Source organism: Salmo trutta, chromosome 8 (genome assembly GCF_901001165.1).
Source record: "Salmo trutta chromosome 8, fSalTru1.1, whole genome shotgun sequence".
Classification (NCBI taxonomy): domain Eukaryota; kingdom Metazoa; phylum Chordata; class Actinopteri; order Salmoniformes; family Salmonidae; genus Salmo; species Salmo trutta.
The window spans coordinates 16,275,579-16,298,614 of NC_042964.1; the positions used below are offsets into that span (position 1 = coordinate 16,275,579).

The window sequence follows — 23,036 nt, forward strand, 5'->3', positions numbered from 1 at the left end:
GCTGTAGAACCTTTTGAGGATCTGAGGACCGATGCCAAATTTTTTCAGTCACTTGAGGGGGAATAGGCTTTGTCGTGCCCTCTTTACAACTGTGTGTTTGGACAATGACAAGTCGTTGGTGATGTGGACACCAAGGAACTTGAAGCTCTCAATCTGTTCCACTAAAGCCTGTCGATGAGAATGGGTGTGTGCTCAGTCCTTTTCCTGTAGTCCACAATAATCTCCTTTGTCTTGATCACATTGAGCGAGAGGTTGTCCTGGCATCACACAACTAGGTCTCTGACCTCCTCCCTATAGGCCGTCTCATCATTGTCGGTGATCAGGACTACCACTGTCATCAGCAAACTTGGTTTTGGAGTCGTGCCTGGCCATGCAGTCATGAGTGAACAAGGAGTACAGGACAGGACTAAGCACGCACACCTGAGAGCCCCCAGTGTTGAGGATCAGCATGGCGTATGTGTTGTTCCCTACCTTTACCACCTGGGGGCAACCCGTCAGGAAGTTCAGGATCCAGTTGCAGAGGGAGGTGTTTAGTCCCAGGGTCCTTATCTTGGTGTTGAGCTTTGAGGGCTCTATGGTGTTGATTGCTGAGCTGTAGTCAATGAGCAGCATTCTCACATAGGTGTTCCTTTTGTTCTGGTGGGAAAGGGCAGTGTGGAGTGCAATAGGGATTGCATCTGTGGATCTGTTGGTGCGGTATGCAAATTAGGAGTGGGTCTAGGGTGTCTGGGATAATGGTGTTGATGTGAGCCATGACCAGCCTTTCAAAGAATTTCATGCCTACAAATTTAAGTGCTACGGTCAGTAGTCATTGACAGGTTACCTTAGTTTTCTTGGGCAAAGGGTATATGGTGGTCTGCTTGAAGCATGGTTTTACACACAGACAAAGAACGGTTGAAAAGGTCAATGAAGACACTTGCCAGTTGGTCAGTGCATGCTCGGAGTACACGTCCTGGTAAGCCGTCTGACCCTGCAGCCTTGTGAATGTTGACCTGTTTGAAAGTTTCTCACATCAGCTACGGTGATCGTGATCACAATTGTCAAATCAAATTGTGCGGAACTGCTGGTGCTCTCACGCATGCTTCAGTGTTACTTGCCTCGAAGCAAGCATAGAAGTAATTTAGCTTGTCTGGTAAGTTTGGGACAGGTGGTCCTGTGTAATGATACTGAATAGGTACAGCATTCTAGCAAAAGAAATACACGGTGTAGTTTGCTGAAAAAAAAGGATGGTTTATTGTATTGATCACATTCTACAATTGGCATTATGGAAGAAAAATAGCTAATCACACACACTTCAAACTCAAATCAAACTGTGCAAACCACCTGCGCGGTCTATTCCCCGGCATGGACAAATACAATTATGCTGCAGTACTTTTCAATAGGATGTTGTGGAAGACAAAACAATTACAGTGAACACAGTGATGACCCTTAACCTCAATATCACAGATAAACACCGTTTTAGTGACAATAGCAAGCAGTACAACAGGAGTTGAAATAAATAAAGTGGAAAATTCAACTCACAGGGCTCACAGGGACCTTCATATCATTGTGCTCATTGAACGATACTCTGAGAAGAATCAAATACTGAAACAAAACATGATTCTGGACAAAGTAAACCAAGTAAATTAAAAGCACAAATCAAACTCTAAGGCTAAACTTAAACATAAATCCATAATGAACACAAGAGGATGTTCTGAGCCCATGTGGCCAGCATAGAGAAACCGGTTTCTCAGTAAGACAAAAGCAAACATAATTCATTGTGCCTTATTGATTTTCATTGTAAAGTAGCAAATCAACCCAAATGATGAAAAGGAAAAATATCTAAAAAGCACCTTCACATTTTAAAAGAGGGGGTTTGGACTGGTATACAAGTAACATTCTCTGAAATGCAATAATTATTATACAAATCACTGTCCTGTGGAATACAATATTGATGTTATGTTCTGACATGTGGTGCAAGATATTATAAGACAGCCTACATACTGTATTAACATCAATGAGAGCAAAGCATTGACTTTACTGATCTTGTTCTCTAACCGATCTTTCCTTCCTTCTACTTTCTAAAAATTATATTCTTATTCACTGCACAACACTGACTACACCCACTTGCTCTCCAATGAAAGGTCTCCAAACACATTCACTCCACAACCAAAACCACCTGCAATATAAACAGTCACAGAAATACCTTGCATATGTGAACTTTGCTTATGAGGCAGTTCAGCACTGTTATTGACTTTAGTGGTATACAAAAATATATGTTCCATTATCTGGACTGGTCAGTTACCCCACAGCCAGGAAGACTTTGTATTCCTCATTATACGCCTCAAGATCCCCTCATTTTCCTACTTATCCTCCACATTGTCAATATCTATCAATCATTTTCCATAGAGCTCCTTCCATGTCCCACCTGTGTCAGGCAGGATAGTGTGTGTGAAAGTATGCAACACGCAGGATAGTGTGGTTGAGACAAGCAGTGGTGCAGCCCCTGCTGCCTGCAAGTCAGGGGCTCTATACAGTACTGCTATGGGACTGAGGGGAAGGAGGTTGGGTGGAAAGCATAGTGGAAAGGGAGTAGGGGTAGAGGATAGCGTAAAGCAGAAGATAAGGAATATGGGTTGAACTATTGTCCATACATGTTTCAATACCCTGTCTTGAACCTGTACCAACAATCCTGGTCAAGTGATATTAAAGAATGACTTCATATTGAAGACTGTCAGGTTGAGGTTCAATAGTAAGCCTACTACTACTGATTCCTCAGCTTTGGGCATCTAAAGAATAAAGAAAGGCTATGAGAGGATGAAAGTGAAGGGGGATGAAGTTGCCCTTCAAGACTGATCTCAAGTCAGGTTAACATTTCCCCCTTGTGGTTAAGGTTGTGCATTAGAGAGGGGTAGAAGTGATCCCAGATTTGTTCCCTAGGGCAACTTTTACCCCAGAGCAGGTGAAAGTAATGGAAGGGTTGACAGGTCATAGGTAAGAGGTGATTTTCCCTGGTTGGTTAGCAGTCAGTGGAGATTGACGGAGAAGTCCTGGATGCGCCGGGCGCTGCAGCCCTTACACAGAATGTGACCGTCCAGGGGGTAACAGCGTTGCCCCTCAGGCGACAGGAGCAGACCACACTCCTGGAGGGGACAGAAATCACAGGGTCAATCCAGGAACACTGGATTAGGTTCAACAGATTGGGCTGTGAACATAACATGGCCTGCCAAACTGTAAACATTATTCAACTTGAGTGACCTGTTTTACTATCACACACAGTGACCACTCACCTCACACACATAGCACTTCACGTGAAAGTTGCGGCCCAGCGCCACTATACTGACCGTCTCCTCCTGGCCCGGCTCGGGGATTATGACCTGGCCACACACTGAGCAGCGAGGGGCAAACTTCCTGTGTGGGACAGGAAGCACCAACGCTAACATTAAGAGCTCAGAGGGTGGAAAACTATCAATCAGATATAGTAATCCATCCGATAGACTCACGTCTCAAACTTGAACTCAAAGCGTAATTGATCAAGTAATCTCTGAATTACAATGGGAGACTTGATCAATTAAAACTTTAAATTACGCTTTGAGTTCAAGTTTTAGACATGAGTCTATTGGACAGACTATTAGATCTGATTGTTGTGCTAGTGTTCCAGTTCATTACATGCCTAAAGTACAGTCAGTGGCCTCCCAAGTAGCACAGCGGTCTAAAGCACTGCTTGAGATGTCACTACAAACCCGGGTTCGAGATTCGTGAGGCGGCACACAATTGGCCCAGTGTCATTCGGTTTAAGGGAGGGTTTGGCTAGCCGAGATATCCTTATCCCATTGCGCTCTAGCGACTCCTGTAGCAGGCCGGGAGCATACACGCCGACACCCTTGCCAGTTCTACGGTGTTTCCTCCGACACATTGGTGAGGCTTGCTTCCGCGAGCAGTGTGTCAAGAAGCAGTGCGGCTTGGCGGGGTTGTGATTGAGGACGCACGGCTCTCGATGGGACAAAACTACCAATTGGATATCATGAAATTGGGTAAAAAAAATAATATAAGTACAGTCAGTATTTGGCGCCGAGTAAGTGTGTCCTAGCCGTGTTGCTGACCTGTGGAAGTCGTCTAGGCAGTGAATCTGGGAGGTGGTGTCCACGGTGAAGGGAACGCCGTCCAGGCAGCAGCCACACACCACGCAGTTGAAGCAGCGCGGGTGGTAGGCATTGCCCATGGCCCGCAGGATACGGTCCAGGATGGGCTTGGAGCACATGAAGCAGCGCTCTAGGATACTCTGAGGGGGGAGGAAGAGGGGCAGCACAGGCTCAAACAGAATAGTGTGAGAGAATCCAATAATTATGGAGAAAGAGAGCAACTGATGAATTGAGAGACAACTGCTAAAAAGAAATGTAGAACAAAAAGAGGGCGAAGAGCCTTCTCAATACAGAAAGAGGACAGTCAGTGACAGCCACTCACAATGTAACAGCTCTTGCAGTAGCTCTGCTTGTCCAGGTCATAGAACGGTTGCCCCCGGAAAGGGGTGTGGCAGGTGACGCAAGTGAAACACTCCACGTGGAACACCTGCTCCATGGCGATACAGCCACTGCCGTCGCCAAGGACATTGTCACCGCAACGAGCACAGCGACCTGGTAGTATGGAGGGAAAGGGGAGGAAGAGATGAGAAATGGGAGGGACATATTGTGGAATTTAAATTAACTGTGTCGCCCAATGGGTAATTAAGATGTGTTGACTGGACTGTTATTTACAAAGGACATACAATTTTATTAGAAAGTGGAACGTACCAAAGTATTCCTCTGTAGGGGGATTATTCAAGTCATACACAAACTTCTTTATGAGCCCGTCCAACTCCTCTTGTCTCGGAGCTGCTGTCCCCTGCTGGACAAATAGATGAACATTTCCCAGGAAAAAAATTAAAATCTACTTTTAGATTTCACTTTCCCATTTAGATCAGTGAAACCAAGAGACTGGAGATAGTAATATTAAAAAAGGACCATAGTTTACCTTAAAATAAAGAGGCACCACAAACAGTAGTAGATGTTTTAACTCCAGACACTCACCTTGCTGGGCTGATAGGTAGAGCTTGGTGCCAAGCCTGACCCTGATTGGTGAGTCTCTGGGCCTCTTTTGGGACTGGGACTGTGGGAGGCCCTCACTCCAGACCCGGCAGCACTCCCCTTGTAGCTCCCCTCAGAGTCCAGCTCCTGAGCTTGGGAAGCGAGATTCTGGGGCAGGGTCCGCAACGTGTGCTGGCATTGTGGGGGAGGGGAGCAACCCTGCTCAGCTTGCCTACCAGTCTGGGAGTAGGTGACAGGCTGAGCTGTTTTGACCTGGACACTGAACCTCGGGCCAGTAGGGGTGGAGGCGGTAGTGTAGGAGGCAGGGACAGGCTGGGGGTAGGGTTTGGAGACCTGGGCGTCGTCTGGCTCGGGGAAGTACTGGAGACCCTGGTGGGGATCACTAGGGTTTGGGGGTGTAGGATGGTCCGTGGACAGAGGTGGGAAACCCATAGACGGCTCTCCCTGAGATGGGGCTCCTGGCTGGGCTGAGGGTTTGTTGTAAGGCACGTTGTCATACAGCTGCAAAAGAATGGAAAGGGACCATAAATATATACATTTCTATATCCATTACTTACAATGTAACTAACAACTGAGGCCTAAATATTCAGAGGGACCAGTGATACTGTGTTCATATCTGTCTGAAAGTGTAAACAAAGTCATAGGTTTCTGTATTAAGTCTAAGAAATCCTTTATTCCTCAGTCCCATGTAGTCAGTCAGGTAGCCTACCTGTGTGCAGTTTTGTGAATAGCTGTCCAGATCAGCCAGCGTGCAGGTGAGCGAGTCAATCGCTCCATCATTGTTGGAGTGTTTTCCAGTCAGCTTCTCAGGAGGTGCAAGGTGCTTTAAAAAAAATTGAGCAGGATCACATAATAAAGAAAGGTGCCTTTATAAAATGTCACAACAGAAGGAGATGGATAGGTATAAAAAAAAAGTAGGAATGTGCAAGTGTGTCCTTTAAACCAATACATTTTTATATGAAAATTGGACATTGAGCAATTTCTGTCTTCATAAAAAAAAATTACATTACTACAAATCTTTGCCTAGAAACTACACTAAAAACCATGGAAAAGTGGACCAATAGTCAGTGGGAATTCCAGGCTACAGAAGCAATTACAACCTACCATCAGCTGGAATCGGTCCATATGAGGGTTCAAGGACTGGTCTTCTTTGAGACAGTGGGGAGGTGGTTGGTAGTAGAGGTCATTAGATTTAGGGTGAAACCTTGGGTCCTCTTGGTGGTGCTGCATGGGCCCAGCTGTAGAACACATACAAAACAGTGCACTTTACATACAAGACTTACTAATCACGGGGTACACACTTAACATTAACCACATGACAAACATTTACATCAAGATGTTTATTTACATCAATTGCTAATTACCAAAGGTGTTGATGTACTCAATAGTGTGTCAGGTTCAACGCTCTACTCCAAGGCTTGAGCTACAGAACTGACTTCTGAGTTTCACAATAGTCCATCACAAGTCCTCGTAATAGCAAGGTTTCACACAAGACAAGCCCAGTGTAACGTACGGCCCACCACCATGTTCGTACCTGTGGGTCCGGTAGCCATGTACCTAGTGGCCATTCCTCCCCCTCCTGTGATCTGGTCATGGACCACATACTTGGGCCGGGTGTCCGAGGAGACCTTCTTGGGCGGCTGTCTGTTCACGGCTGATCCAGAGTCGGACATCTGGGGGACGGGTCTCTCTGGGCTACCCGGAGGCTTCGGAGGCAGCCAGGTAGGACCAGACATGTCAGGGTTCTGAAAAAAAAAGGTTGTCGTGATTAAACTGTTATGCAAGTGTTTTGTTATAGCTTTAAAGTATGTTGGTATTAATAAGTTTCTCATACAAAAAAATAAAACAGGTACACTGTCCTATTTTTGGTCACAGGTAAGCCCAATGATGCTTCAACCTGGATTTCCTGTGTCAACGCAGATTAACAATAGTCTTATAGTTGAGAAGCAGCAAGAGAGCACCATTACCAACCATAAGGGAATTCCAGCAGACAAAGACACAAGAGGGTTATACCACAAAGCAGGATCAATGAGTTAGCCAGCTAACTTGAATAATTATTCAGAAAGAACTGTATTCTTTGGAAAGAAACTTAAAATGCGCGTGGCCTGATTCAGGGATGCCCTGGGTGCACGTTTTTCTTATTGCTCTAGCAATACACAGCTGATTCAAATTAACAAAGCTTGATGAGTTAGTTATTTGAATCAGCTGTGTAGTGCTAGGGCAAAAGCCAAAACATGCACCTGGAGGGGGAGGGCTGGGGGGGAGGGGGCATGACGAGTTTGGGAAACCCTGGTCTAATTGACTCAACAACTGAAAAAACGAATCAAAGTTTAACTTCCTTAATGAACCAGAAAATCAATAGTTATTTCTGGATGTTCATTACATTTGGCTGGCTAACTCATTGATACAGCTATGTAGCATACCACTATGTTCCACATAGTTCACACACACTCAAAAAACAAAACAAGCGCACAATCCCACAGGTGCGAGATCTATGGCTTGTCCCACAACAAAAAAGGACACATATTAGAAGCAGGTATAAACAGGGCTAATGTGCATAGTGTTTTTATTCATTCTTGGAAGATTTTCTGATATATTGTCAGCTCAAAAGTTATACAATTTCAAGGGGACTGGTCAGATTAACTGGCCATAACTTCTACTTGCTAAATGATTTGATGAAGCTTCTGATAATTTTGTCCTTGAATAACTGACAGAAGAAGTGGTCCCATGAAAACCCTCATGTTAACAAAGAAGTTCAAATATCCATGGTACCTGTCAGGTAGCTCTGTTTCTGTAGTTATATTTTAATCTATTGTTTTCTCCTCCATTCATTCCCGAAAGGACCCCTCCCGCATCCTCCTGCTGAAGATGTTGGACCTGATGACCACCAGCGGGGGAGAACGAGGTACTACCGGACCTGGAGGAGGCACTCGGGGTGATGTCGGAGGTGGTGCGCCAGCTACCCCTCTCCCAAAGGGAACGCAAGGCAGGACGCCGGAACTTCTTTTGGAAGACCTTCACATCATGTAAGCGCACCTCCTCACCATCACCAAGCAGCCCCTCTTCTTCCTGTTGGATCACTTAAAGACCTATTTCTTACAATGTCACACATGTACTGTAAAATGGTACCTACTTATGTTTTTGCATTGATTAAGGTCTGGAATGTTGGTGTATGATTGACGTCAAAAATCAAATAAACTTATTGTAATGTTCTAAGTATGTCGCTTTCTCATAGGTTGTCATGTGTAATAATACTGAATAGTTTTAAGGTTGGGGTCTAGTACAGCAGTCTGTACTAGACAGGTATCATTTTACCCCGAGTGCCTCCTCCAAAAGACATACAGTTGAAGTCGGACGTTTACATACACCTTGGCCAAATACATTTAAATTGAGTTTTTCACAATTCCTGACATTTAATCCAAGTAAAAATCCAAGTCTTAGGTCAGTTAGGATCACCACGTTATTTTAAGAATGTGAAACGTGCAGAATAATAGTACAGAGAATGATTTATTTCATCTTTTATCTCTTTCATCACATTCCCAGTGGGTCATAAGTTAACATACAGTACACTCAATTAGTATTTGGTAGCATTGCCTTTAAATTGTTTAACTTGGGTCAAACGTTTCGGGTAGACTTCCACAAGCTTCCCACAATAAGTTGGGTGAATTTCGGCTCATTCCTCCTGACAGAGCTGGTGTAACTGAGTCAGGTTTGTAAGCCTCCTTGTTTGCACACGCTTTTTCAGTTCTGCCCACACATTTTCTACGGGATTGAGGTCAGGGCTTTGTGATGGCCACTCCAATACCTTGACTTTGTTGTCCTTAAGCCATTTTGCCACAACTTTGGAAGTATGCTTGGGGTCATTGTCCATTTGGAAGACCCATTTGCGACCAAGCTTTAACTTCCTGACTGATGTCTTGAGATGTTGCTTCAATATTTCCACATAATTTTCCTTCCTCATCATGCCATCTATTTTGTGAAGTGCACCAGTCCTTCCTGCAGCCAAACACCCCCACAACATGATGCTGCCACCCCCGTGCTTCACGGTTGGGATGGTGTTCTTCGGCTTGCAAGCCTCCCCCTTTTTATCCAAACATAACGATGGTCATTATGGCCAAACAGTTCTAAATTTGTTTCATCAGACCAGAGGACAGTATGACGGCTGCGTGGTCCCATGGTGTTTATACTTGCGTAGTATTGTTTGTACAGATGAATGTGGTACCTTCAGGCTTTTGGAAATTGCTCCCAAGGATGAACCAGACTTGTGGAAGTCTACAATTGTTTTTCTGAGGTCTTGGCTGATTTCTTTTGATTTTCCCATGATGTCAAGCAGAGGCACTGAGTTTGAAGGTAGGCCTTCAAATACATCCACAGGTACATCTCCAATTGGCTGAAATAATGTCAATTAGCCTATCAGAAGCTTCTGAAGCCATGACATAATTTTCTGGAATTTTCCAAGCTGTTTGAAGGCAGTCAACTTAGTGTTTGTAAACTTCTGACCCACTGGAATCGTGATACAGTGAATTATAAGTGAAATAATCTGTCTGTAAACAATTGTTGGAAAAATGACTTGTGTCATGCACAAAGTACATGTCCTAACCGACTTCCAAAAACTATAGTTTGCTAACAAGAAACTTGTGGAGTGTTTGAAAAACTAGTTTTAATAACTTCAACCTAAGTGTATGTAAACTTCTGACTTCAATGGCGTAGTTTGCTGGGAAAAAAGTATGGTTTATTGAATTGATCATATACTACAATTGGCATGAGAGAAGAAAGATAATCATTCACACATACCTACTTCAAACTCGAGTCAAATTGTACAAACACCTGCTCAGTCTATTCCGCTCATGGACAAATAAGATTATTCTGCACTTATCTGTACGATGCTGTGGAACATAAAACAATTACACACAGTGAAAACAGTGATGACCCTTAACCTCAATATCACAGATAAACATCAACTTAGTGACAATAGCAGTACAACATGAGTTGAAATAAATATAAAGTGGAAAATGCAACTCACAGGGCTCAACACAGAGACCTTCATATCATTGTGCTCATTGACCTATACTCTGAGAAGAATCAAATACTGAAACAAAACATGATTCTGGACAAAGGAAACAATTGGTATTTTAAGGGTCCTGTAGTTGGAAGAGAAGCTTCAAAACCGTGAAATCATACTACCAGTTTTTACATTACAAAACAAAATGAAGACAGCGGGACGGAGAATCTTAAGGACAAATTACATCAACACAATGTGTGAATAATTCCAATGTCGCAGAGTTACTTAAACATGGCCGATAGTGCTATGAGGGAAGGGATTAGCAACACAAATCAAAGCTAAGCTTAAACAAAAACCCATAATGAACACAAGAGGATGTTCTCAGCCCAAGTGGCAAACATAAAGATCCCAGTTTCTCATTAACCTCTACGGGATCGGTGACCCCCCCCCCCCCCCCCACCGATTAACAAGAACATTTCCCAGGACATAGACAAATCTGATATGGTCAGAAAGCTTCAATTCTTGTTAATCTAACTGCACTGTCCAATTTACAGTAGCTATTACAGTGAAAGAATATCATGCTATTGTTTGAGAGTGCATAGTTATGAACTTGAAAATGTATCAATAAACCAAATAGGCACATATGGGCAGATGTGATTTTTTTTTTTAAATACAGAAATGCAATGGTTCATTGGATCAGTCTAAAACTTTGCCCATACATTGCTGCCATCTCGTGGCCCAAATATACATTTTGCCTAAACTGGAAAAATACTTTTTGGGTTTCTCTTGCATTTCAAAGATGGAACAAAAAAATATTTAAAGAATCGCATGTTTTTTTCTTTGTATTATCTTTTACCAGATCTAATGTGTTATATTCTCCTACATTAATTTCACAATTCCACCAACTTCAAAGTGTTTACTTTGAAATTGTATCAAGAACATGCATATCCTTGCTACAGGCAGTTAGATTTGGGTATGTCATTTTAGGCGAAAATTGAGAGGTTTAAGACAATGGCAAGCATACTTCATTGCACCTTATTCATCTTCATTGTAATGTATCAAATCAACCCAAATGTTAAAAAGGAAAAACATCTGAAAAGCATATTCACATTTTAAAAGAGTGGGTTTGGACTGGTATACAAGTAACATTCTCTGAAATGCAGTACCAATTATCATTATACAAAACGCTGTCCTGTGGAATACAATATTGATGTTATGTTCTGACATGTGGTGCCAGATACCATTATATGACAGGCTACAGTGCATAAGGGCTCCCGAGTGGCGCAGCGGTCTAAGGCACTGCATGAGGCGTCACTACAGTCCCTGGTTTGATTCCAGGCTGTATCACATCCAGCCGTGATTGGGAGTCCTATAGGGCGGCGCACAACTGGCCCAGCGTCGTCCGGTTCAGCTGGGGTAGGCCGTCATTGTAAATAAGAATTTGTTCTTTACTGCCTTGCCTAGTTAAAAAAAAGGTTGCATTTAAAAAAAATATATATATTGTATTAACATCCAATGAGAGCAAAGCATTGACTTTACTGATCTTGTTCTCTAACCAATCTTTCTTTCCGTCTACTTTCTAAAAATTCTATTCTTATTCACTGCACAACACACTGACTACACCCACTTGCTCTCCAATGAAAGGTCTCCAAACACATTCACTCCACAACCAAAACCACCTGCAATATAAACTCAGTCACAGAAATACCTTGCATATGTGAACTTTGTTTATGAGGCAGCTCAGCACGGTTATTGACTTTAGTGGCATACAAAATATATGTTCCATTATCTGGACTGGTCAGTTACCCCACAGCCAGGAAAACTTTGTATTCCTCGTCATTATCCTATTCTTCCTCAATATCACCTAATGTTCCTACTTATCCTCCACATCGTCAATATATATCAATCATTATTTTCCATAGAGCTCCTTCCATGTCCCACATGCAGGATCGTGTGTGTGAGACATGATCTGTGTTCGAAATACCCACACTAACATACTGTATAGTACATACTTAATGAGTATGTACAAACGATTAGTTAATTTCAGTATACTGTAAACGAAACGAATCCTTACAGTTGAGGGTACTAGCTCTTCGCCTGTCTACCGGAAGTTGTGAATGTTGCAACCTCTTACTAGCTAGTTATAATACATTTCTAGTTAGACATTTTACGACTTCGGGTGTGTTCTTAAACTCAATCTGGAGTGGCAGACTGCGCTCGTAAATTCAGAGCATCGCGCTCTTGGAGCGCACACTGGATGCTCGGGCCAAGGAGTAGGGTTTATTTCAGCGTTCTGACTAGAGGTCGACCGATTAATCGGAATGGCCGATTAATTAGGGCTGATTTCAAGTTTTCATAACAATCGGTAATTGGTATTTTTGGACGCCGATTTGCCTTTTTTATTTTTTTATTTTTTTACACCTTTATGTAACTAGGCATGTCAGTTAAGAACACATTCTTATTTTCAATGATGGCCTAGGAACGGTGGGTTAACTGCCTTGTTCAGGGGCAGAACGACAGATTTTTACCTTGTCAGCTTGGGGATGCAACCTTATGGTTAACTAGTCCAACGCTCTAACCACCTGCTTTACGTTGCACTCCACGAGGAGCCTGCCTGTTACGCGAATGCAGTAAGAAGCCAAGGTAAGTTGCTAGCTAGCATTAAACTTATCTTATAAAAAACAATCAATCAATCATAATCACTAGTTAACTACACATGGTTGACAATATTACTAGTTTATCTAGCCTGTCCAGCGTTGCATATAATCGATGCGGTGCGCATTCGCGAAAAAGGACTGTCATTGCTCCAACGTGTACCTAAGCATAAACATCAATGTCTATCTTAAAATGAATACACAAATATATATTTTTAAACCTGCATATTTAGCTAAAAGAAATCCAGGTTAGCAGGCAATATTAACCAGGTGAAATAGTGTCACTTCTCTTGCGTTCATTGCACACAGAGTCAGGGTATATGCAACAGTTTGGGCCGCCTGGCTCGTTGCGAACTAATTTGCCAGACTTTTACGTAATTATGACATAACATTGAAGGTTGTGCAATGTAACAGGAATATTTAGACTTATGGATGCCACCCGTTAGATAAAATAAGGAACGGTTCTGTGTTTCACTGAAAGAAAAAAAAAAAAATTGTTTACGAGATGATAGTTTCCATATTCGACCATATTAATGACATAAGGCTCGTATTTCTGTGTGTTTATTATATTATAATTAAGTCTATGATTTGATAGAGCAGTCTGACTGAGCGGTAATAGGCATCAGCAGGCTCGTAAGCATTCATTCAAACAGCACTTTCGTGCATTTTGCCAGCAGCTCTTCGCAATGCTTCAAGCATTGCGCTGTTTATGACTTCAAGCCTATCAACTCCCAAGATTAGGCTGGTGTAACCGATGTTAAATGGCTAGCTAGTTAGCGGGTGCGCGCTAACACCGTTTCAAACGTCACTCGCTCTGAGACTTGGAGTAGTTGTTCCCCTTGCTCTGCATGGGTAACGCTGCTTCGAGGGTGGCTGTTGTCGATGTGTTCCTGGTTCGAGCCCAGGTAGGAGCGAGGAGAGGGACGGAAGCTATACTGTTACACTGGCAATACTAAAGTGCATATAAGAACATCCAATAGTCAAAGGTATATGAAATACAAATCGTATAGAGAGAAATAGTCCTATAACAACTACAACCTAAAACTTCTTACCTGGGAATATTGAAGACTCATGTTAAAAGGAACCACCAGCTTTCATACGTTCTCATGTTCTGAGCAAGGCACTTAAACGTTAGCTTTCTTACATGGCACATATTGCACTTTTACTTTCTTCAACACTTTGTTTTTGAACATGTTTCATTATTTATTTGAGGCTAAATAGATTTTATTGATGTATTATATTAAGTTAAAATAAGTGTTCATTCAGTATTGTTGTAATTGTCATTAATAAAAAAATGTAAATAAGAAAAATCTTATTTACAATGACGGCCTACAGGGGAACAGTGGGTTAACTGCCTTGTTCAGGGGCAGAAAGACAGATTTTTACATTGTCAGCTCGGGGATTCGATCCAGCAACCTTTCGTTTACTAGCCCAACACTAACCTCTAGGCTACCTGACACCCATGTGCTATGTGGGCCAGCGTATCTAACAAATTGGCGGCCAACATAAGGTGTAAGGTAACTATTTAAAAAGTAATTACATTGATCAACATTTGTCATAATTAGTTATAGCAATGAATTTGTATCCGCTCTCACTGTACTTCGGCTGCATATTTTCTGCCATTTTCTTCAAATCTGAAAACGATGTGAAGCCACGCCCATTTCATGAATTGCATTATGGGCCTTAAAGTACGGGAACCATGTCCTCTGCGTGTATACTTCTTATTTTGGTGCAATATACCATTTAGTATTTAGTAAGACATCCAGGAACATTTGGCATACTAACTATATCCATACTATGACCAATAAGCATACTATATACACAATTCATGTGACAAATAGTATGGTTAGTATGAGTACTCAAACACAGCTATAGTGTGCAACATGCAGGATAGTGTGTGAGATGAGCAGTGGTACAGTCAAGGGTTTAGGGTAGTGCAGCCCCTGCTGCCTGCAGGTCAGGGGCTCTATACAGTACTGGTATGAGACTGAGGGGTAGGGGATAGGGTGTAGTGGAAAGGGAGTAGGGGTAGAGAATATAGAGGATAGGTGATAGTGTAAAGCAGAGGATAAGGAAAGGGGATAGGGGTTGAACTTACTGTCAATCCATGTTTCAATACCCTGTCTTGAACCTGTACAAATAAACCTGGTCAAGTGAAATTAAATAATGACTTCATATTGAAGACGGTCAGATTGAGGTTCAATAGTAAGCCTACTACTACTGATTCCTCAGCTTTGGGCATCTAAAGAATAAAGAAAGGCTATGAGAGGATGAAAGTGAAGGGGTATGAAGTTGCCCTTCAAGACTGATCTCAAGTCAGGTTAACATTTCCCCCTTGTGGTTAAGATTATGAGTCAGAGGGGTAGAACTGATTCCAGATCTGTTCCTTACGGCAACTTCTACCGCAGAGCAGGTTAAAGTAATGGAAGGGTTGAGGGGGTTAAAGGTAAGATGTGACTTCCCCTGGTCAGTTAGCAGTCAGTGGAGATTTTAGCAGAGAGGTCCTTGATGCGCCGGGCACTGCAGCCCTTACACAGGATGTGACCGTCCAAGGGGTAACAGGGGGTAACACTCCTGGAGGGGACAGAAATCACACAGGGTCAATCCAGGAACACTGGATTGGGTTCAACTGATTGGGCTGTGAACATTTGACTTGATGGCCTGCCAAACTGTAAACATCACTCAACTAGAATGAGATGAATAACTAACACACACACAGTGACTACTCACCTCACACACATAGCAGTTGACATGGAAGCTGCGGTCCAGCGCCACTATCCTGACCGTCTCCTCCTGGCCCGGCTCGGGCATGATGGCCTGGCCACACACTGAGCAGCGAGGGGCAAACTTCCTGTGTGGGACAGGAGGCAGAAAACTAACAAATCAGATATAATATTCTGTCCAATAGACTCATGTCTAAAACTTAAACTCAAAGTGTAATTCAAAGTTTAATTGATCAAGTCACCCATTGATTAATTAATTAATCTCCGAATTACACTTTGAGTTTAAGCTTTAGACATGGGTCTATTGGACAGATGATTATATCTGATTGTTGTGCTAGTGCTCTATTTGATTACATGCCTAATTTACAGTCAGTGGCCTCCTGAGTGGCGCAGCGGTCTAAGGCACTGCTTGAGGCGACACTACAGACCCGGGTTCAAGACCCATATGATGGCGCACAATTGGTCCAGCGTCGTCCGGGTTAGGGGAGGGTTTGGCTGGCCAGGATGTCCTTGTCCCATCTCGCTCTAGCGACTCCTGCAGCAGGCTGGGAGCATGCACGCTGACACGGTTGCCAGTTCTACGGTGTTTCTTCCGACACATTGGTGCGGATGGCTTCCGGGTTCCGCGAGCAGTGTGTCAAGAAGCAGGGAGTCTTGGCGGGGTCGTGTTTTGGAGGACGCATGGCTCTCAACCTTCACCTCTCCCGAGTTCGTACAGGAGTTGCAGAGATGGGACAAGACTAACTACCAATCGGATATCAAGAAATTGGGGGTAAAAAAATAAAAATACAGTCAGTATCTGGCGCCGAGTAAGTGTGTTCTGTGTTGCTGACCTGTGGAAGTCGTCTATGCAGTAGATCTGGTACACTCCACGTGGAACACCTGCTCCATGGCGATACAGCCGCTGCCGTCGCCAAGGACGTTGTCACCGCAACGAGCACAGCAACCTGGTAGTATGGAGGGAAAGGGTAGAAGAGATGAGGCAAATGGGAGGGACATATTGTGGCATTGAAAGGAACTGTGTCACCCAGGGGGAAATTAAGATGTAAATAACAGTCCAGTCAACAGAAAGGACATCCATTTTATTAGAAAGAAAGCGGAACGTACCAAAGTATTCCTCTGTAGGGGGATGACTCATGTCATACACCAACTTCTTGGTCAGCTGGTCCAACTCCTCCTCTGGCCTCGGAGCTGCTGTCCCCTGCTGGACAAATATGAACTTTTTCCATAAAGATCAACAGAGATTTTACTTTCCCATTTAGATCAGTGAAACCAAGAGACTGAAGATACGTATTCAAAAAGGACCATAGTTTACCTTAAAAATAAAATAAAAAAGGCACCACAAACAGTAGTAGATGTTTTAACTCCACAGACACTCACCTTGCTGGGCTGATAGGCGGAGCTTGGTGCCGAGCCTGACCCTGATTGGTGAGTCTCTGGGCCTCTATTGGATGTGGGGCACTGGGTAGCTCTCCCTCCAGACCCTGCGGCACTCGCCTTGTAACCCCTCTCAGAGTGCAGCTCCTGGGCTTGGGAAGCGGGGTGGGGAGGGTACCAGCTCTGGGGACCAGTCTGATTCTGGGACGGGGGCCACAACGCATGCTGGCGTTGTGGGGGAGGGGTGTAAGCCTGCTCGGCTTGCCTACCAGTCTGGGAGTAGGTGACAGGCTGGGCTGTTTTGACCTGGACACTGAACCTTGAGCCAGTAGGGGTGGAGGCGGTAGTGTAGGAGGCAGGGACAGGCTGGGGGTAGCGTTTGGAGACCTGGGTGTCGATGTAGTCTGGCTGGGGGAAGTACTGGAGACCCTGGTGGGGATCGCTGGGGTATGAGGGTGCAGGAGGGTCCTGGGACTGGGGTTGGGGGTAAGGGGGGAATCCCATGGACGACCTGCTCTGAGAAGGTTCTCCTGGCTGGGCTGAGGGTTTGTAGCAGTCCCCTGAGATGTGTTTGTTGTAAGGCACGTTGTTGTACAGCTGCGAAAGAATGGAAAGGGACTAATATATAATATATATATATATATACATACACACACACACACACACACACTTTTAAAGCATTCCTCAGTCCCATGTAGTCAGTCAGGTAGCCTACCTGTGCGCTGTTTTGTGGATGGCTGTCCAGATCAGCCAGCATGCAGGTGAGCGAGTTAATCTCTGCATCGATGTTGGAGTGGTGTCCAATCGGCTTCTCAGGATGTCCCCGGTGCTTTAGAAAATTGAGCAGGATCACATAATAAAGATGGGTACATTTATAAAATGTAACAGAAGGAGATAGATAGGTAGACCAAATGTAGAAATGTGCAAATGTGTTTGTCCTTTGTCCCAATACATTTTTATTTGAATATTGGATATTAATGAGCAATTTCTGGCTTCAATACAAAATTACATTACAACAAATCTTTGCCTAGAAACTACACTAAACACCATGGAGAAGTGGACCAATAGTCAGTGGGAATTCCAGGCTACAGAAGCAATTACAACCTACCATCAGCTGGAATCGGTCCATATGAGGGTTCAAGGACTGGTCTTCTTTGAGACAGTGGGGAGGTGGTTGGTGGTAGTAGAGGTCATTAGATTTAGGGTAAAACCTTGGGTCCTCTTGGTGGTGCTGCTGCATGGGCCCAGCTGTAGAACACATACAAAACAGTGCACTTTACATTTACAAACAAGACTTACTAATGACAGGGTACACACTTAACATTAACCACATGACAAACATTTATTTACATCAAGATGTTTATTTACATCAAGAACTAATCACCAAAGGTGTTGGTGTACTCAATAGTGTGTCAGGTCCAACGCTCTACTCCAAGGCTTGAGCTACAGAATAACAGACTTCTGATTTTCACAATAGTCAATCACAAGTTCATTATAGCAAGGTTTCACACAAGACAAGCCCAGTGTAATGTAAGGCCCACCACCATGTTCTTACCTGTGGGTCCAGATGCCATGTACCTAGTGGCCATTCCTCCCCCTCCGTTCTGGTCATAAACCACATATTTGGGCCAGGGGTCCAAAGAAACCTTCTTGGGCGGCTGTCTGTTCACGGCTGGTCCAGATTGGGACATCTGGGGGACGGGTCTCTCTGGGCTACCCGGAGTCTTCGTAGGCGGCCAGGTAGGACCAGACATGTCAGGGTTCTGAAAGAAAGGTTGTCGTGATTAAACTGTTACAATTTAAAACTATACCAAAACACTTACATGTCGGTATTAATAAGGTTCTTATAATAAAAAGAAAACAGGTGCACTGTCCAATTTTGGCAATTAGATTTTTTTAAACTGCCACACCAACATACTTTCTGTTTGCATATTTATGTCACAGGTAAGCACTGTAAACCCAGAGATACTTCAACCTGGATTTCCTATGTCAACTCACATACGTGGTTTAACAATAGGCTTATAGTTGAGAAGCAAGAAGATCCTGACACGTTGCATCACCGCCTGGTATGGCAACTGCTCGGCATCGGACCCTAAGGCGCTACACAGGGTAGTGCATACGGCCCAGTACATCACTGTGGCCAAGCTTCCTGCCATCCAGGACCTATATAATAGGCAGTGTCAGAGGAAAAAAACATAAAATTGTCAGAGGCTCCAGCAAGCGGTACCAGAGCGTGAAGTCTAGGACCGAAAGAGGCTCCTTTACAGCTTCCACCCCCAAGCCATAAGACTGCTGAACAATTAATCAAATGGCCACCGGACAATTACATTGACCCCCCCCCCCCCCCCCTCTCTATTGGTTTTGTACACCGCTGCTACTCGCTGTTTATTATCTATGCATAGTCACTTCACCCCTACCTACATCTACAGATTACCTCAACTAACCTGTACCCTCCCACACTGACTCAGTCCTGGTTATTGTGTTACTTTTTATTACCTTTTACTTTAGTTTATTTGGTGAATATTTTCTTAATGTCTACACTTGTTGTATTCGGCACATGTGACTTATAAAGTTGGATAGTGCCATTCCCAACCATAAGGGAATTCCAGCCAACAGAGACACCAGGGGGGTATACTACAAAGCAGGATCAATGAGTTAGCCAGCTAACTTGCCTAAATATTCAGAAAAGACTGCATTCTTTGGAAAGAAACTTGAAATGCACGTGTCCTGATTCATGGTTGTACGTTTTTCTTTTTGCCCTAGCAATACACAGCTGATTCAAATAATCAAAGCTTGATGAGTCGGTTATTTGAATCAGCTGTGTAGTGCTAGGGCAAAAGCCAAAATTTGCACCTGAGGGGTCCATTTAACTTTTTTTAATGAAGCAGAAATCTATAGTAATTTCTGGTTGTTTATCAAAGGTAGCTGGGTAACTCATTGATCCAGCTATGTAGTATACCACTCTGTTCCAGAGTGCGCCAACACATGCACACTCAGAAACGCACACAAATCCCACAGGTGTTAGACTTATGGCTTGTCCCACTATTACCCATGGGTCTGTATCCACTACAATAGTTATTGTCTCTGATGTTTACACTCAACTCTAAATGATCCCAAACTAAGTTGTAGCAACAAAAACAAGGAAATGTTGTGTAATGATGCCTCTGCTTAGGCACCTGGACCTGGTTCATAACAATATACACATTACACAAGGCAGTGGAAAAAACAAAACCACTGACTGGTAGGGTACAGCTGTAAGGATGGGACTGTCATTAGGCCTACAATCTTATTAGGATACAAGACATTCTTCTCCAAACTTTGACCATGACAGCCCCTATGGTGATAATCTACCTTACGCCTCATATTTATAAACTATAAAATGTATCTAACGTAGTTCGCATTATGATAACTACAAGTTAATGACTGGAGTCATATGTTACGGAGTAACTGTCCTTCCTCCCACCGATCTGATTTAAACCTAAATCCGGCTGAGCCCACACTCAAATCCGAGGATTCCTGGGCCGGAAAATGTATCACGGCGGCGTTATCATTCTGTGATTTAAAGCAATTTGTTTTAGTCTTACGGTGGATCACAAGACCACTAACCAAATTGATATCAGTTGCCTAATCGTGATAACCGCACTTTTGATTTCAGCGAACTGTCAAACGTAAATTGAATTGGAGAGCTAGAGTTGATACATTGTTGCAATTCCAGCCTACCAAAATGTAGGCAATTAAAACAATAACACGACTACTGCCATTGGGACGTAGGTATTGGAGGCTACGACGAATAGGCTGGAATTAAGATGTCCTACCTCATAAAATCCCAAAGCATTCGGTCTCCTCGTCTTCATACTCATTTACAAACGAAACATATTTCAGTGAATATGAGGCTAGATCACGTACAAGCAATGTTAAATCTTATAGCCTACTTGCACCGCAACTTTATACACGATCAAATGCAGAAACTATTGCTTTGTCAAATTACGCTGAGGCAAAGACCATGGATCAAATGTAGAAACTATTGCTATGTCAAATTACGCTGAGGCAAAGACCATGTGTAGGCTAACCTATTTATGTCTAGAAAATGATTCACTTTTTCAGTTTTAAACCAATTTCGGTTGCTGCAACGTCAATGTCGCCTAGCTAGGGATTTCAAATTGGTCAGTTGCACTGACGTCTACATGCGAGAATGCATGGACATTAAAACAATTACCGTAATGATATGTTTGTTTACTTGTTTGGGCTCCACATGAAGGATAGCCTACACTTGTTGAACACAAGCACGCGAAATTAAACGTTGAGTTATTCGGTGTACAATAAAAGTAGCTCTTTAAAGTTAGCTACTTCTTTTTTTCGTCTAGTAACCTACTTTCTCATTGATCCTGCTTTTATCACAGGCCTTCAGCTGGCTACGTCATCATAGCCTTTCAAATGTGTGACGTGCGTCAGCCTAGTGGTCGAACTTCGTGGTGAACCATGATTGTGTTGATTTATTATTCATAAAAAATGTAAATACAAAAATGGTGGACCATGAGCACATTCCTGAAGTAGGAGGATGGGGTATGACGTGCTGCATGTTGTACTGTACATTACAGAGGGATTAGCCAGTTGTGAAGATGAAAATGTACTACTTCAAAATGGAGATTACCTCAACTGCACTGCTCATGCTGTCACAGACGCTGTAATATTAGAGACTCTCCATGGCACAGTCTTTGATCAGTTATGACCCAATGCATAGCCCATGTCCATTTTGTTAGCTGATCCTGCTTTAGGACACCCCTCTCTTACAAAAAAAACTACTTAAAAAAACTTGTGAGTTGATTCAGATTCTTAGAATCTAAATTAAATTCTTAGCCTTACATCTGCACCTGATAGGCTTATAGGAATTTGCAATTGACAAACAATGTTCTTCATGTTGCAAAGAAGCCTTTGCAAAAAGGTAGATAGATAGATGCAGTGCATTCGGAAAGTATCCAAACACCTTCACCTTTTTCACAGTTTGTTACATTACAGCCTTATTCTGAAATGTATTAAGTATATGTTTTTCCTCATCAATCTACACACAATGTCCTATAAACAAAGCGAAAACAGAAATACCTTATTTATATAAATATTCAGACCCTTTGCTATCAGACTCGAAATTGAGCTCAGGTGCATCATGCTTCCATTGATCATCTTTGAGATGTTTCTACAACTTGATTGGAGTCCACCTGTGGTAAATGTAATTGATTGGACATGACTTGGAAAGGCACACACCTGTCTATATAATGTCCCACAGTTCAAAGTGCATTTCAGAGCAAAAACCAAGCCATGAGGTCAAAGGAATTGTGTGTAGATTGATGAGGGACTATTTAATACATTTTAAAATAAGGCTGTAACGTAACAAAACGTGGAAAAAGTAAAGGGGTCTGAATACTGTCCGAAGGCACTGTATCTCGCTCTCTGTCTCGCCCACTCTGGTCACCCCCAAAGCCAATTCCTCCTTTGGCCGTCTCTTCTTCCAGTTCTCTGCTGCCAATGACTGGAACGAACTACAAAAATCTCTGAAACTGGAAACACTTATCTCCCTCACTAGCTTTAAGCACCAGCTGTCAGAGCAGCACACGGATCACTGCACCTGCACATAGCCTATCTATAATTTAGCCCAAACAACTACCTCTTCCCCTACTGTATTCATTTATTTATTTTGCTCCTTTGCACCCCATTATTTCTACTTTGCACTTTCTTCCACTATAGATCTACCATTCCAGTGTTTTATTTGCTATATTGTATTTACTTTGCCGCCATGGCCTTTTTTGCCTTTACCTCCCTTATCTCACCTCATTTGGTCACATTGTACATAGACTTATTTTTCTATTGTATTATTGACTGTATGTTTGTTTTACTCCATGTGTAACTCTGTTGTTGTATGTGTCGAACTGCTTTGCTTTATCTTGGCCAGGTTGCAATTGTAAATGAGAACTTGTTCTCAACTTGCCTACCTGGTTAAATAAAGGCGAAAAAAAGAAGAAAAAAATGTCCCCAGACAGTGCTTCAAAGGAAGGTCTTTTTCAATATGTTATGCTTTTTTGTTTTTAATTGCACCGGTTTTCTGTTACTTTTTTCTAATTCCTACCACCATCTAAAGGAGACAAAATTCCTAATCCCCTCCCTACCACCCCTCCCTCCCTCCCCAACCTCTAACCTCCTCTATCAGGATAGTGCTTACAGCTTG

The 23,036-nt window shown here is 43.0% G+C and overlaps 1 protein-coding gene across 6 annotated transcripts; it reads right to left on the reverse strand.

Annotated features, from left to right (window-relative positions):
- Window positions 1-1,209: 1,209 nt before the first annotated feature.
- Window positions 1,210-20,969, reverse strand: LOC115198270 (thyroid receptor-interacting protein 6). Of its 6 annotated transcripts, none has more exons than XM_029760134.1 (11): window positions 20,635-20,969; window positions 18,822-18,982; window positions 18,375-18,582; window positions 17,928-18,067; window positions 5,773-5,886; window positions 5,046-5,564; window positions 4,770-4,863; window positions 4,444-4,613; window positions 4,083-4,261; window positions 3,270-3,390; window positions 1,210-3,122 (listed from the first exon to the last, which is right to left on the reverse strand). In XM_029760134.1, exons 3-11 carry the CDS (start codon window positions 18,571-18,573, stop codon window positions 3,006-3,008), a joined length of 1,653 nt encoding a protein of 550 aa, XP_029615994.1. In that variant the 5' UTR covers window positions 18,574-18,582; window positions 18,822-18,982; window positions 20,635-20,969; the 3' UTR covers window positions 1,210-3,005. The 6 variants fall into 6 exon arrangements, with proteins under 6 accessions (XP_029615994.1, XP_029615993.1, XP_029615991.1 ...); XM_029760133.1 differs by having other exon boundaries at window positions 18,818-18,982; XM_029760131.1 differs by lacking the exon at window positions 18,822-18,982.
- Between the last annotated feature and the right edge of the window lie 2,067 nt (window positions 20,970-23,036).

Excerpts from the sequence above, each read along its gene's own strand:
- LOC115198270 (XM_029760129.1), bottom strand. The coding sequence starts at position 6,895 with ATGAGAAACTTATTAATACCAACATACTTTAAAGCTATAACAAAACAC. Across the intron at positions 6,302-6,597 it reads CATGGCTACCGGACCCACAG|CTGGGCCCATGCAGCACCAC; the intron begins GTACGAACATGG and ends TGTGTTCTACAG. Across the intron at positions 3,123-3,269 it reads TGAAGTGCTATGTGTGTGAG|GAGTGTGGTCTGCTCCTGTC; the intron begins GTGAGTGGTCAC and ends TGTCCCCTCCAG.